The following is a 15,899-nucleotide window of genomic DNA, read 5'->3' as shown; positions in this document are numbered from 1 at the left end:
ACTATTTTTGACCAAAAACAGCCTTCAGTTTGTCACTGAATTATTTTCCTTTAATTAAAAAACCTCCTTTAGGATACGAAGAAAATGTTTTTCACTGTTTACTTCTGCATTTCAGTTCATTTTCAGGTAAACTGAGTTCTTATGTTTAACTGAAGCTGCCTTTATTATTCTTTTATTTTATTTTGTTTTTTCTAAAGAAAAAAATATCAAACTTACCACAAAAACACTGAGAAGTGGGTCTGTTTTCTAGAAATTGTTTATTGGACAAGGAATAATATTACCCCAACTCCAAACACCTAAATATATAGAATAACTTGAGGAAAATACAGAAAAATGTTAGCAGTTAAAAGAAAGAAAAGGTTAAATATGTGATCAAATGTAATAGTTACATGCAAAATGAGGTTAAAATGATAGACTTGAGTTAAAGGACTGAGATTTGTATTGAATTGTTACCGTTTTACATTAATGTAACAGCTGGGACAAAAGAAACAAAAAAAATGAATAAAGGTTGCATTTGTTCTTTTTTTTAAACAAGACATGTGAATGGACTGTGAGACCAAGGCACTCAACTCACACTTAATACTTGTGCACACACATCTTTTGTCTTTTGTAACTGTCAAAGCCAGTTTTCACAATACAAAGAAGCTTATTTGGGCTGCAGGCGTGCAAAAGGTGAACTCCAGCAGTAACACTTCAGATGTGGATAAAACTCAAAAATCATTCCTGAACATTCAAGTCCTGTTCAACAGTTCCATCCATTCAGGTCATCAGGAGCTTTCTCTGATTATTTTTGTACAATTGTACGTCGTTAGAAAATACAGTTTTAGAGTTAATGAAACACTAACGTCTACTTTTATAAAATGTCACGTTTGCAGCAAACTGACCTCTTTCATAGTTTTTTTTTTTTTTTTAAGAATAAATGTAGATAAATAAAGCACGTACAGCTAAAATGCAATCAAGATTAAAAGCAAACCAAGAGCATGAAAGTGACAGATAAAAGCCGGGCTGAGGTTTGTGTTTTAGATGTGAGTGGTCCCCTCGTGTGGAGCAGAAACTGTTCCCATTCTTCCCGTCTTGGTCGTGCGAGGATCCGAACCTTCAGGCCTTCTCCAGTGACTTGTAGTACTCTTTCAGCACAGCCCAGGCCGACGGCGCCATGAAGCCATCCGGAGGGTTCTGTCCCTCGCGAGCCAGCTTACGCATGCGGGTGCCTGAGATGAAGTCATAATCTTGATGGCTAGGAGAGGAAAAAAAAAACAATTAACTTTTAAATAATTCAAAATGAAGAAGTTTTCTTTCATTTTTCAAAAAGACTGGATAATCTTATTATAGGAGAAGGAAAATAGCTTTTAAATCAATTCCAGTTTTTAGAAAAGAGCTCTAAAAACTCTCTATTTCTTTTCTCTTGGCCCCAGATTAAACAAACAATTAATATTAACTTTCAGTTTCTTTTTTTCATCAAAACATGCGATTTTTTCAAAGTAAGAAAAACCGTTTAGGTACCGCAAAAATAAAACACCCATCTGTCAGAGAGAAGGAATTCCAGAGGTTTTTTATTTTCGTCACCATCTCTTTCCTGTGTTTAACAAATGAGGCTCCGAACTTCCAAAGGGGAAAACTGAAAGAACTAAGAAAAGCTAGGAGAAGATTTGCAGGCAGCAAGAAGCCAGAAACCTTTGGAATCTGTCCCCAGTGAAGCCCTTTAATATTTTCTGAATAGCCTCCCACCTCTCTAACATTTTGACCATGAATATGATCACAAACCGAGACTAAAAATGTGCTTTGTGAGCTTAAAAAAAAAAAAAAAAAAACATCTATACCACAAAAAGCTGGTGAGCATCTTGCTCTGATCTGAGCCTCGACACTTCAGACAAAGACTGAGAGGTGTTGGTGATTTAGATGCTCATCTATAACCTGTTCAGAGTTTGGAAGAGCCAGAAAGGCCACAAAAAATGCCATAAATTTACTGGTGATGCAGCACTTTTGTCTCGGAGATGGAATTTGTGGCAAAAGCCGCAAAGTAAAACGTTTCAGTGCAGAGAATGCACTATTATCACAAAAGTGGTAAAAATCACATGGTCGGCAAATATGAGTCCACTTTGAACTTTTTGTGGATATAAGATAAATGAAGTACGGCGGATTGTAAAATTATTCGAACTTCTTTTTCATTAAAAACAACTGATAAACGATCTTTCTTTTATCATTCAGATAAAAATATGAAAGAATTATAAATTCCTCCTGATGGATTATTTGGTCAAACTTCAAACGTGTCTCATTTTATAGACTTGCCCAGAAAAATGTTGGGTTAGATTTGCATCATGGGTAATAAAGCTAATCTGTTGATTAGTCCTAGCATTTCTGACTTAACGCATCTACAGTTGCATGACCTGATGGATCGTTTTTATTAGACCTGGAGGAAAAGGAAAGATAATTAGTCATTATGCACAGTGTCTATGTGCAACTTTAATCAACGGCAGATCCTGGTAATTTCCTTAAACATCAAACGTCATACTGATCCTCAAAGCCTTTTAAGTGTAGAGGAAAGAAAAGCAGCTGCTGTTATTCTTGGCTCAGTATTTCACCTCAGACAGAACAGAAAAAAATTAAAAATCAGGTATTTTCTGTAAACAATCTGTTCAGATTATTCTCCCTAAAGTTGAAGTATTAGTCTGGTATAATTAATTTATTAATTACTTCTATGTGAGCCAGCACTTCCTGCATACCTCCCCCTGTATCCTATTACTTTAATAAATTACCTTAAAAACTACAGGAGACAAAAGAACAGGAACAGAGCTGACTTACTTCTTGGGGTCATAAAAGTCCATGGCTCTTTTGATCTTGTTGTAAGCAGCGACCTTGAAGGGTACTATCTCAAGGCTGATGAGGCCTGGAGCCATGGTGAGGACCTTGGCTCCATGACTGGGCTCGTAGAGGTCCTTTCCCGTGTCAGGGTGAGGCATGCCTGCAGGGTCTCGGCCGACGATGTAGAAATTGGCTCCAGCCACCATCCGCGCTCTGCAGTGCCACTGAACCTGAGACGGCGGGTTCAACCACACGGAAACAAACTTAAAAACAAACTTAAATGAAGGATGTATTTGAGTTAAAGAGGAAACATTTGGTGAATAATAGCATCGTTATCCTAAAAGTAAGAAACTATTACATGTTGATGTTAATATGCTTGTTAGATTGATTTGTTAAAAAGTCTCAGATGGAGGTTCGTCGGAAAACACTACAAAGAATGCGTCTGTAAACACTAGTAAATTCCTCTTTTTGACGTTTGTTTCTCTAAAAAAATGTACAAACGATGTGACTCTGATTGTGTTTTACAGCAACATGTTTGTTCAGTTACTTCTGAGGAAAACATCAACGCTGTGTTCAAACAAACGTCAGGCGTGCGACTGCAAACGGCGTGGTCTTGATTATTACCTCGGTTGGCCCCGCATACATCATGGGGGAGGGGAAAATTGCAACAATGGTGGAGTCTGGATTCAGCACGCCTTCGTCCATCACTGCAGCGTGCTGCTTCATCCTCCACGGCAGCGGCACGTCGTCGTCCTTGGTCCAGCCGCCCAGCGGGTGCAGCAGCAGGACGGGCCGGCGGTAGCCGCGCTCGATCAGACGCTTCTGAGTGTCCTGCATCAGAAGGGCGTGGCCGTTGTGGACTGGGTTACGGAGCTGGAAGGCAAAGATGGCGTCTACAAACGGGAAAACGAGAAAAGGTTATTAAAGCTGAAGTCACAACTGCCCTTATAAGTGGATACAGTTATTCAAGTTATAAAATTTGGGCTTATTTCGCGAGAGCTGGAAGTAAGGCATTTACTTTGGGCGACGTCACACCGTACGCGTGCATCATTAACAGGCGGTAGAGAAGAGAACAGAGCCTTCACCGAACTGATGATTAAGTTCATGCAACTGAAATTATCTTTACAAATACTTAATAAAATTCTTACTTTTACGGACACGGACAACCCAACGACCCACAGAAATCATACGGGTCAACCCTATACTGTGACTAAAGCTTAAGTTTCTTTTAGTTAGTTAGTCCATTTTTGCAACAAATATAGGATAAAATTCACCAAGAAATGATAAAAGTTGAGCTGTCAAAGTATAAAACCGCAGAGTTAGTATAAACAAGAAGAAAAAAAAACTTGAAAATCTGTTTTGTTTTCCTGTTTCTCCTAAGTTTAGGTACAAAGAATATGAATTCTGAATCTGGCGCCATACCTGCATTCATTTCTTTAAACTTCTGCCTCAGCTCGTTGGGAGTAAGTCGATACTGGTCAAGACCATCATTCCAACGGATCCTGTCCAGAACTTGCAGGTCTCCACCTACCAGCCAGTCCCCCCCTTCCATCACCATCTGCAGTAATAATAATAAAGGTGATCACTGCAGTGAACACAAATCAAACTGGGTTGAGATTTCAAGCCTCATAGACCTTTCATTTCTTTGTTTTATTGCAGCCAAGTTTTCTATCAGGACAATAAAAACTCTATAGCATAAAAAAGTCAGCAAAATGACAGAAACTGGATATTTCTGCTTATGATTAAAGTATATCTTAAGTTAGACACTAAAGTTTTTTTTTTTCTTTTGAAAATAAACTTTTACAACCTTCAAAAAAAAATAAAGACTGCTCCTTTTCCTGGGGGCAGATAGAAAAATCCAAACAAAAAGTAATTGTGTCTCTACAGCCATTTTATGAATAATATTAAAGAATAAGTAATATAAGACGTAAAAAAAAATCCTACAAAAGAGAAAGATATGTTTTGCCCCGTCTTCTTTAACGTCCATAGAACATACAAATATTTTTTTTTTGTTGTTTATGTTCATGCTCTTTCCTTGGTGAGTAATATGATGGAGGTTAAATAAACAGTGTTAGTGCTGTGTAGAGCAGAGTAGTATTACATTTTCCAGAAATCACACTTTTGTTTTTCAAATAAGAGTAAATGTTTGGTTTACTAGTTTGAAGTTATGACGAAAAACTAACCCTTTTTCTCTGCAGTTTTTTTATTCTGTAATAAATTCTATGACTTTCAATAGTCTTGTGTGGAAATCCGAGTTCCTTCCAGTCAGTTTGAGACGCTGGATGAGAGGGTAGACGCTTCCAAAGTTATTATAAACTAATGAAGTCGGCACACTTATTAACATCAAGTAAAGTTAGAAAAATTAGTGTTATGAATGAAGAAATGTTATGAACTTAACATGGTAAATGCTCATAACCACATTCACCAGAGAGTTTCCCCTTGTGGGATTCATCAAACAAAGTCATTCAAGTGCTAAGGAAGCAGGAACCGGCTCCTTTGGTTTCAGGCGCTATGTTTCGCCTGCCTCCTGCCGCACTCATGAGACCAAAGATAGAATTACTGAAATCGCTGGTCTGTGCTATTTTAATATGATACAAAGTGACAAACGTACATGGAAAAATCCACCCACGACGCTGAATCCACTAGAATGTAATCTATCATGTGAAAACTCTTTGATATCTATACTTTAAAAGCAGACATATTAACGCTGCAGATTACAGGTCGGCGTGCAGCTTTAGCATCAGCACAACTTCACAGAAAGTTGTTTCATTCGTTGTAAAAACACACAAAAAATCTGTTTTTTTGTCTTCTATTGTTCACATCAATGATGAAAGATTAAGTCCTTATGTGGATAAACTGTCATGTGAAGCATGTACACATGTAGCATGTTTAACAACTGTAAAAGCCTCACTTCACATATGAGAAAGAGTTTAACTAAATAAACACTGCAGCTTCCAGCAAAAGCAGCTCCATCTGACACACAGGTAAACAGGAAGGAGTGGATTGACTGCATGTTATGCAGAAAAAATGTCTATTTGTGGATGGAAGGAGGTGGAATTAAAAAAATAAAAATGTTGTAGCTGTAACTGTAAATGAGTGCTGACAGAAAGGCTCCAGCGCACTAAGCTAAACATATACTGATGTGTGGAAACACAACTTTAATGGGTGAGACCTTCATCGGTGAACTTGTGTTAGGTTTAAGTGCCTGGAAAAGAAAAGAAAAAAAGAAAGAAAAACGAAAAAGTCACAGCTGTGAGAATGGAGCACATGTGCTGAGGAGACACTGACACATTAGGTGATGACAATGTTGAGCTATGGTACCAATATTTGAAATTTGCAGATTGTAATGGAATAGCAAACTGTCAAGTCAGATTTCACTATGAAAAATACAGAGGAATAAATATAAAACTCACCACTTTGTCTTTGAACTAATCGGATTAATTTTATTACTGTGCTAATGAGGCACAATAAAGTAGTAGTTGGCTGTGTTCAATCATGTCAGGCAAAAGTAGCAGTGTGTTCATTACTCCAATAATCTTTAGATCTACTATAAAAGTGTTCCCAGTGGTCTTTTTATTATGTTTATGTCGTTTTAGACAAAATCTAACAGCACGTGTGATTTTCTAGGACATAGTTTCTGTAGAGCGATATTAGTTTATTAGAAATCACCTCTGAGTTGTTGTAAGGACCGTTAGCGTGGAGCAATCCCACCCCTTCCCTATTGCTGAGAGCTCTCTGTTTACACCAGGGGTGTCACAAGTCAGTCCTTGAGGGCTGGTGTCATACATGTTTTCCAACCAATTGAAGTTCCTTACTGGCCAAACACACCTGATCCAGGTAATCAGCAGCAAATAAGGCAGGGTTTCCGGGAAACCAGCAGGAGGCCCCCTGGGTTTACATGCTCTACTGCTAGCTTACAGCCCCTCACAACCCCAAACTAACATTACTGGTGCAACGTGTGGCTCTGGAATTTTTGTTCACCGTTCTTGTGATCATTTTGACCCCACGGGGTGAGATCTTGCAGGGATCCCCAGATGGAAGGAGATTATCATTGGTCTTGTATTTCTTCCTAATATTTGCTTCCACAGTTGATTTCTTCACACCAAGCTGCTTATCTATTGCAGATTCAGGTGCAGGTCAAATATTTTGTTTCTGGTGTCCCTCTTTGGTCTTGTTCATAGTGGAGTTTGGAGTGTGACTGTTTGAGGTTGTGGACAGGTGTGTTTTATGTTGATAACGAGTTTAACAGGTGTCATTAATACAGGTAACGAGTGGAGGACAGAGAATCCTCTTACAGAAGAAGTTACAGGTCTGTGACAGACAGAAATCTTACTTGTAGTTTATCAAATACTTACTTTCCACTATAATTTGCAAATAAAGTCTTTAAAAATAAGACAATATGATTTTCTGGATTTTTTTCTCATTTTCTCTCTCATGGTTGAGGTATAACTGATGAAAATAACAGGCCTCTCTAATCTTTTTAAGCGGGGGATTCAATTATGTCCTCCATGATCAGAAAAATGACTTAAAAAAAAAAAATCCCCCAAAAACACAGTTTTCATCAGATTGGATTCAAAAACATTGTAAAAATAGCTGCCATGTTACAAACAATGTTGAATTACTGCTTGGTGTGTATTGGATATAAAAAAAAAATGAAAGAAACTATTTTTGTCAGTAATATGAGACACATTCTTGTCTAGAAATAAAGCCCTGGCACTTGGCACAGACCGCGCAGGATCATTTCTGGACACCGTCTCCCTAAAGGGTCTACCTGAGCCACACCAGTCAATAAGAGCTGAACTAAAAAAAGAAATCAAAACGGGCTAAATTAGTAAAGCAGATGGCTAAGTGGAAATATGGATGGGTGGGGACAGAACAATACAGTCTCAGAAATGTATTTTGGTGCCAGCCGAGCAGGAGAATCGATCTCCAAATGTAACACCTGCAAATGTGAGTGGACCAAAAGGAGTCGAGTGATTACACTGAACGTTTAAGCAGAAAACCTACATCTGACAAGCTCAGTTTTTCCAGAGGTAAAATAACAGTCAGGATCTCTGTCTTATCAGAGTAGAAACTGGGAGAACAAAAAAAGCTGCTAAATGTTGTGACTTAATTGCCTTGTAAATAAACTGAAATTAGCACTATTTGATTAAATGAAACATTTTCAGTGCTAATTTTTTGAGAGGTACAAAAGATCTATTCATAGAGTGCAGTTGGACAAACAAAATAACATCAAAGAAAGTTTTTTTTACTTGATGTATGGGAATGGTTTGCAGCTTTGAGACTCATTTCACTAATAAATAATACTAAATGTGTAAGCCCTTTCAAACTTCTTAAAGGTTTGGATTAAGTATCAAAATGACTGATTATAGTTTGTTCTGGCAAGCTTCACTCAAAAAAATGAACGTGGCTGCCAAGCAGAAAAAGTGTCCACTCGATGTAATCAATAACCACTTGGCTTGTCTTTAAGTTACTCTCAGGAGTTTTTTTTTTTTTTTTTTTGTGATGTCCCACACTTTAAGCAGTTCAACCTGTGCGCAGCTGGCAGCGCGACAGCAGTGAAAGACGCTTTGCAGTGTTTTTCTTTGGAGAGGCCGGCAGCGTAAACAGGCCAGATCTGATTTTCCGTACTAAGAAGAATGGGAATTGCACTTTATGTGAACACGGAATAGCTTTACCAAACAAGAGACGTCAAAATGTGGTTCATGAAATATTAGATTTTTTTAATCCTGGGTCATTTATGGTAAATGACTTTAGATATCGGAATTTAAAAAAAAGTATTTGCTTTGGGAAAACTGGGTTTCAGGATAAATTACTACTGGACTTTATAAAGGTAATTCAATTATCACATTTATTTATTTATTTATTTATTTTTTAGAACAAGCTGAACCTATCATTCTGGCTTACTTATGAAGCCTTAATCTACAATGACGGACAGGACAGACAGTTTTCAATGGTTAAAAATAAAGAATACAATTGCTGTTTATCAGTCTTGCCTGTTGTTCTGAAGATTTTCTAAATCCAAAATAAAAAAGTTATTCCAACTTTCACCAATACCCAATACTTAAGCATAGAAGTTATTCGAGGTAATTCTGAACGAGCAGAACCCCCTATCAGACACTCACCTTGATGTAAGGGTGGTCTTTACAGGTAGTGCCCCACTGCCGAGCACAGCGCTCTTCTTTCCTGTGTTCATAAAACTCCGGGTTACGAAGGATGGCCACTCTTTTGCCCTCGTACACCAGGGCCATAGCGGTGACGCCATCCAAACGCTGCTTATCGGCCGTGGACACCGGCAGCACCACAGGCACGGAAAGATTGATCACACCACCTGTTCAACAGGAGGAAAAGGGGTGTGTAACTCATCTCTGACCTGATGTTACCCTGAAAAACAGCTCACCACTTCACTTTTACAAACAAAAGCAGAAGCTAAGATGACAGCTAAAACAATCTTTCAACTTCTTTCTCTCCAAAACGAGAAGGTTTATGATAGGCCTCGCATGTGACAAACATGAGTCTATCCCAAGTGCCTGGTCAGACCACAGGAGCATAAAGACAGTCATCCATCAATATTTCTAGACTGTGGGAGGAAGCCATAAAGCCTGGAAGGACGACGGGAACAGGGAGATCTTACAGACTTAGCACTGAGGGGGGCCCAGGCAGGAAACAAACTTCTGACAGTCATAGTTGTCACTGATGAGCGTTTAAGTTACGGTGCACGCATGGAAAAAATTGTAAACATTTTCAAAAGATTTTAAAGAATAGAGCGTGAGATTGTCAACTCATTGGATTGCAGAAATCCAAACCTTGTACAGCTCTGCTGTGATGAAAACAATTGAGTCTATAGGGAAATGAAGAAATCCATGGATACAAATTAACTTTGGAAAATGTTTAAAATCACTGGTGAAAGTAGTAGAAAAAAGTCTGGAAATTGCCATTTCTCCACTCCAAGAAAAGCAAGTTGGGGTAGTTTACACACCTGTAAGAACGCCACCTTTACACCTTCTCAGTGAGGTGTTATGGGCATGATTTGACCAAAATTTACCAACAAAAGTGAATGTCAAAAGACTAAGGTGCCAGTAATGTGTTAACATAGCTTAAAAATAAGGGAGATCAATTAAAATTCTAACATCAGCAGCCAAAAATTATCATTATTTTTTAAAACTTTTCCAAGTAAAACCAATAAATTAATCAAAGAACACCACACATTCACAATACTGGGTAATATCAATGAATGGGTATGAACTTTCTATTTTCATACATAAAGTGCACTGAAATAAAGGTTCTATTAAATAACCCAAAAATGTTAAGGGGTTGATGTGAAGTTTTTCAGGTTCTTTTTATTCATGCGTGCCTCTTTTTATCTGCAACAAGCAGCGTTTGAAGAGTACAACACGACAGATATGTCAAACTTTGTTCACAATAACTGTTCGGTTGTAACACATAAGATTCAAAACAACACACTCGGGCAGCTGTAACGTTTCAACAATCTATCAGGCGGTGCAGCTTTGCAGTTTACCGAAGTTGTAGTAAAACATTTTGACAGATTTTTGAGGCTGTTTTCTACAGAAAAATTGGTTCCAGGTCAGTGAGTAAAAATAGAATTCATACATTTGACAAACTAGATTATAAGGCGCTGTGTCATTTTTTGAGAAAATTAAAGGACTTAAAGTGCACTTCATAATCTAGAAAATTGCGCAGATTTTTTCAATTTCAGTGCAGTTAATTTGTTTGACTTGACCACAGGATAAAGGTACAAACAGAGAAAATACTGTATAAATATATAGTTTAAGAAAAACTTTAGGGTGCAGGACGTGAACGCCTGCAGTGGGATTTCCTCTCGCACTTAGTTACGTAAAGACCGTGGCGCTCACATCGGAGCTGTACCGCTAGCGGTGTGAGCCCGGGGTCAGGCCACAACAAGTCACTACGTCCTGAAGGTTCCAATTTAAGAAGCTCAAAGAAGAAAAGAAATAATTTTTCTACATTTTTCTAGTTTCTCAATCCAGGTGAACAGAATATTAAGACACTTTATACAACACAAACGATTAAGTATAAGGAAACAGGACTGGATGCCACCAGCTTTTGTCCCCGTCTCACAGACCACCCTCCAGTCCCCGCTGTCACAATGAAGAGTTAACAGCTGGTTACAATAAAACACACACATGAGAAAGCAAAATGTCAGAATGTGAGAGATACGCGCTTGAACTTGGATTTCTGTTTATTTTTCCTGACTTTTTGTTTGGCGAAAGCTGCAGTTTTATGCTTTAGAAGCAGTTATAGAATTATGTTGTGTGTAATCAATCCTCTTCCTGTCACATTCAAGGAAGGAAGTGAAAATGAACAAATAGCGGTGTGTGGTGTCAATCAATAAAAAGCTTCTTCCTCCGCGTCTTTCAACCTAAGAACTAACAGGAAACTTAATCTGGACTTTTTACTCTGTGAATGTATTGATAGATAAAGTATGTGGAAAACGAAGTAAGATACACCCCTTTTCCTGTTCTGGGGTTTTATATTTTAAACACAATTTTTAAAAACCTGACTTACAATAATAAGCCACAAATTTCTAACTAACTGCGTCATGCTTGGAGATTATCATTGGTTCTGGAGTTTGTGTAACCATGTCAAAAATACATTTCATTGTAATTAAATAAACAAGCTCGTGACAGTGCCAAACATTTGCTTGACTCATCTTAAAAGGGAGACTCAGACGATGTGTTTTTTAAATAAAAGTTGGTTTTTAATCATTGTTTTTAGGGATTGTTGGACTGGGGCAGTGATTGAAAGCAGGGAGGCACAATGATGGATTTTTTTTGCCAAAATCTGATATGTTGATATTTTCGAAGACATGTTGGCCAATGCATCAGGCAATATTTTTACCGGTATTTGAAACCTTGTCTTACTCAAAATTTCACTTAGAGATGTCCCCCAAAAAGTCAGCACTGAATAAAAGTGAGGCAAATCAGTTCCAAAATAAACTAAAATTCTATTTTACTCAGGATTTGCTTCAGTTCAAATTGGTTTGTTGAAAAAAAGTGGACAAAAAGCCATTGGGGGAAACTAAAGAAGACCTTTTCTGTACCTCAACCTTTTTACTGTCTACCAGTCCAGCTCATTCCAGTCAAGATTTTGGCGCTTGGTAAGTTTTGTGAGTTGCCAGTATATAAGACAGAACAGATGAATACATTAACCAAAAAAGATGGCGATACGGTTCACATTAAAATAGTTTTTGAAAAATGTTTTTTTTTTCAATTTTGCAAAAATTATGAGTGTACCATTTCACATTTTTCTCTAGCATTGAGTGGTTGTTCTCTGTGACAGCTTTCACTCTCCATATCAGTTGAGATGTGTTTTTTTTTTCCTTTTTTTGTAACCATTGTGCTATCCTTATCCTTTATTATCCTTATCCTTTATTATCCTTATCCTTTATTTGTTGCATTCTTATTGTAGACATAAGTTTACTAAAAATGTGTAAAAAATATATATAATTTTTAAAGGCTTTTTCAGCTTCTGAGATTTCTTAATTCAAACAAAAACATGTTTTAAACGGAGAAAGTTGTTTCATATTAGTCTTTCTAAGTGGGGGAGTTCAGGTGAAACCCTGTTCTAATCACTGATTGGCCATCTTCCAATCTACACATCTTGTCTCAGTAACCTCACGACATCTTATGCTACATTCAGATCAGACATGTGACGCGTTCAAGAACACCCTAAACGCGGGTGGGTTCTTTAACGCCCGTTTAGCAAATGTTCACACTGGACAATCAGGGAGGGGCTTCTTCTTCTTCTTTTCCCATTTCTATTGTTTACTATTACATGTCTGCAACCTATAGTGGAAAGAGGCTTGGTGTGAAATGACAAGGCAGTGCAAATCTCACACATCTTGCTTTTTTCTTTCACATTTTTTTTTTTTTAATATATGAAAAACTTGGTGTCATATAACGCCGACCAGGCACAAGTGCAATGATTAATTTCTCCTCTATGACTGTATTCAAACAATTGGCACTTCTGTGAATGAAAAGGAACGCCAGTTGGCAGTCGTTGCCAAATCCGAGCCGCTGATTGGCCAAAGTTTGACCAAGTTTAACTTTCAACGCGTGTTCAATGGCCGTGCATTTTGTCCAAAAACAGTCGTAGAAACTTGTGTAGACGTGAGAATGGAAGAGTTTTGTAGCTTTGAAGGAACATCTATGTGCCAAGTGGTATAAGCTTGTTAAAACAAAAAACTGCATGCTGTATACACACTGCATACACCTGTGTTGTACTGGAGAGAGTTGACAACACTATTAATTGCTTTGTAGAACATGCAGATGGTCATAAGATTAACTGTCACATAAGTCACTGTCCTAGTATAATAAACCTAATTTCATTACTGCAGATAAACAAAAAATATTATTTAAGGTAAAAAGAAAAGGTGGAGGTCAATGAGGAATATAAAGTAAAAAAAAAAACGATATAATTAACCCAAAACTAAAAAAAAATCATTATAAAATTTTGCTCTAAAAGAAATGTTAACTAAATTTCACCAGAGTTTTAGTGCAATCCTAGTCAAACATCCTGATGTCCAAATGACCTAAAGTTTAAATAAAGCATGCAATTAAGTTGTTTTTGCTGACTCACTCTGTGTGACTCTGTATGTTTTTCATTTGACACAAACTGCTATTTTTAGAAACGTCTTACCATCCAGCAGGCAGTCAAAATGAAGACACTGCAGAAACTCTCTTTCCCTCATAAAGCCATTCAGAGGAGTGGCCCAGCCTTCAGCCAGCACCTGCACCCACTGCATGTCCAACTGAGGGGGACACAGTCACATCACCATTCATCAGATCCGAAATGACCCCTCAGTCTTCTACATGAAGCACATTCAAATCTTACAATTCACTTTTACATAATCATCTGGATGGATTGATTCATGACCCTTTTAACAATTTGATATGATTCTTTTAGTCTTTCACATTTAAAAAGACGTCTTTTGTGCATACCTTTCCAATCTGCACAGCAGGAAGAGTCTCTGCATCAGCCTTAGCAAGGTCCAATTTATTCTCCTGAACATACAGCTCTTTCACTTCATAGGAACCATCAACCGGAACTATATCCTGCAAGAAGAAATGTCAAGAACCAAATAGACAAGGTGTTTCAACGATTCATTGAAAAGAAAGCCATCACATACAGTAATATATATATTTTTTTTAATAAGGAGTTCACAATAAGCTTTTCTGTATCCCAAGAGGCACTTATGATGCTCTCATGCTCCCTGGTGGCTAGTGGAGGAAATTACAGCTCTATTTTAACAATCAGGTCAGAACTAGTTAAAAAAAAAAAAAGAAAACAGAAATAAGTACTAAAATGTAACATCACATCAGGCTATTTCTGGCCCTCACCCGTTCTTGAAGCAGGTCAACCAGCTGTTGGATGCACTCATTCACGCTGCAGGAGTCGGTCTTCAGCACCAGCTCTGGAGCTTCTGGCTTCTCATACTCAGAGTCGATGCCAGTGAATCCTATCAAAGTAGAAACTCATTTAATATAGATTGAAGCTGTGCTACATTCAAAGTGTTCCACTCCTTAGCCAAAAAAATGTTAATAAAGTCAGATATATAGCCTTTTTTAATGGTTACAAATAGAAAATAAAATCATGAGAACATTGTATTTGTGATTCATAAACATTTTATTTGGAAACTTTAACTTTTAGATTTAGAAGACAAGTTACAGAGAAGAGTTTCCCATTTTATTAATTTATTTCCTGCTTGGACCTGGTTTTAATAAAAGTAGCTAAAATGGCTTTAAAGTTAAAGTTAAAGTTAAAGTCCCACTATTTGTCACGCACCTAAGTGTGTGAAATTTGTTCTCCGCATTTGACCCATCCCCTGGGGGAGCGGTGAGCTGCAGACACAGCCGCGCTCGGAACCATTTGGTGGTTTAACCCCCCAGTCCAACTCCTTCATGCTGAGTGTCAAGCAGGGAGGCACTGGGTCCCATTTTTAAAGTCTTTGGTATGACTCGGCCGGGATTTGAACCCACGACCTTCCAATCTCAGGGCGGACACTCTACCACAAGGCCACTGAGCTGCACTACATAAAATGAAAAATAAGAGTGATTCTTGATATAAACTTGCCAACCCCTATCAAGCCTTTTGTCTATATACAAACTTTCTCTACTGTTCCACAAGCTAAATGTCCTTGAGTGGTATAGATAGATAGATAGATAGAATTTATTCCGGACACATAGTCCAATCAGTAGAACTACATTAAAACAAGGTCAAACTACAATAGAAAAGGACGGGACAAAATCATACTGATTCTTTATGTGTGATGCGTTTTACTGTCCAACAACAATAACACAAAAGTTACAATTTCTTTTTTTTGGTTTTTTTTACATTTGACTCATCTGACAAACATTTAGAATAATCTGAATAGAAAAACATGTTTATCCAGTTTCAATCAGCAAAACTGGCTTTATTGTGCATTTAAGGACATACTTCACTGCACTCCTCTTTAGGGAATCGATTAATAAATAATTAATAAAAAAAGCTTATTGATCCTCTTACTATAAGTGAGCAGAGATGTAAGAATAGACCGGCAAATATGGTTGTGACAAGCACAAAGTGTCAGTAAGAAAAGGAAGAAAAACACTATAAAATGTTAAAATCTTCAATGTATAAAAAAGTTAACTGTGTACTGTATATAGTCATAAATTCTTAGTCAGTGTTTGTGTTGTATGCAATGGAATAACAGTCTAGCTCTTTGGCATGCTCTTCCTGCACACGTTACACTAATGGACTCTGAAAGAATGGCGTTCTAACTGCGTGGAGTAATAAATGTACTCAATTATAGCAAAAGATGCAAAGTGAAATACCACTGTTGATGGTGGCAGATATTGGTTATGCTTCAACCACTGAAGGAATTTTGATATTTGATATGTTGTTGATATTCACTATTTTTATGTAGGAGTCTTAATTAAAAAAAATGTTCTTATGCTTGGGGAAAACAAATAATGCATTTATTGATATTCTTGTAAGATAATGCGAATTTATCATAAAAACAGTTCAATGGAAAAATAAACTATTTCAAAAGCTTGTGGAGTTTAACATCAGCTTAA

At 37.4% G+C, this 15,899-nt stretch overlaps 1 protein-coding gene across 1 annotated transcript in view; it reads right to left on the bottom strand.

Annotated features, from left to right (window-relative positions):
- Window positions 1–238: 238 nt before the first annotated feature.
- papss1 (3'-phosphoadenosine 5'-phosphosulfate synthase 1) overlaps window positions 239–15,899 on the bottom strand; it is a 19,495-nt gene continuing 3,834 nt past the window's right edge. Inside the window, exons 5-12 of the mRNA XM_024289909.2 lie at window positions 14,184–14,302; window positions 13,785–13,898; window positions 13,483–13,594; window positions 8,928–9,133; window positions 4,225–4,360; window positions 3,427–3,695; window positions 2,803–3,032; window positions 239–1,237 (exon numbers count right to left, since the gene is read on the bottom strand). Of these exons, the coding sequence (XP_024145677.1) occupies window positions 1,099–1,237; window positions 2,803–3,032; window positions 3,427–3,695; window positions 4,225–4,360; window positions 8,928–9,133; window positions 13,483–13,594; window positions 13,785–13,898; window positions 14,184–14,302 (1,325 nt within the window). The 3' untranslated portion in view covers window positions 239–1,098. The remainder of the gene's footprint in view (window positions 1,238–2,802; window positions 3,033–3,426; window positions 3,696–4,224; window positions 4,361–8,927; window positions 9,134–13,482; window positions 13,595–13,784; window positions 13,899–14,183; window positions 14,303–15,899) is intronic.

Source organism: Oryzias melastigma, linkage group LG1 (assembly GCF_002922805.2).
Source record: "Oryzias melastigma strain HK-1 linkage group LG1, ASM292280v2, whole genome shotgun sequence".
NCBI lineage: Eukaryota > Metazoa > Chordata > Actinopteri > Beloniformes > Adrianichthyidae > Oryzias > Oryzias melastigma.
Note: the sequence above shows the minus strand (reverse complement) of the source record. Positions and strands in the feature narration are given on the sequence as shown.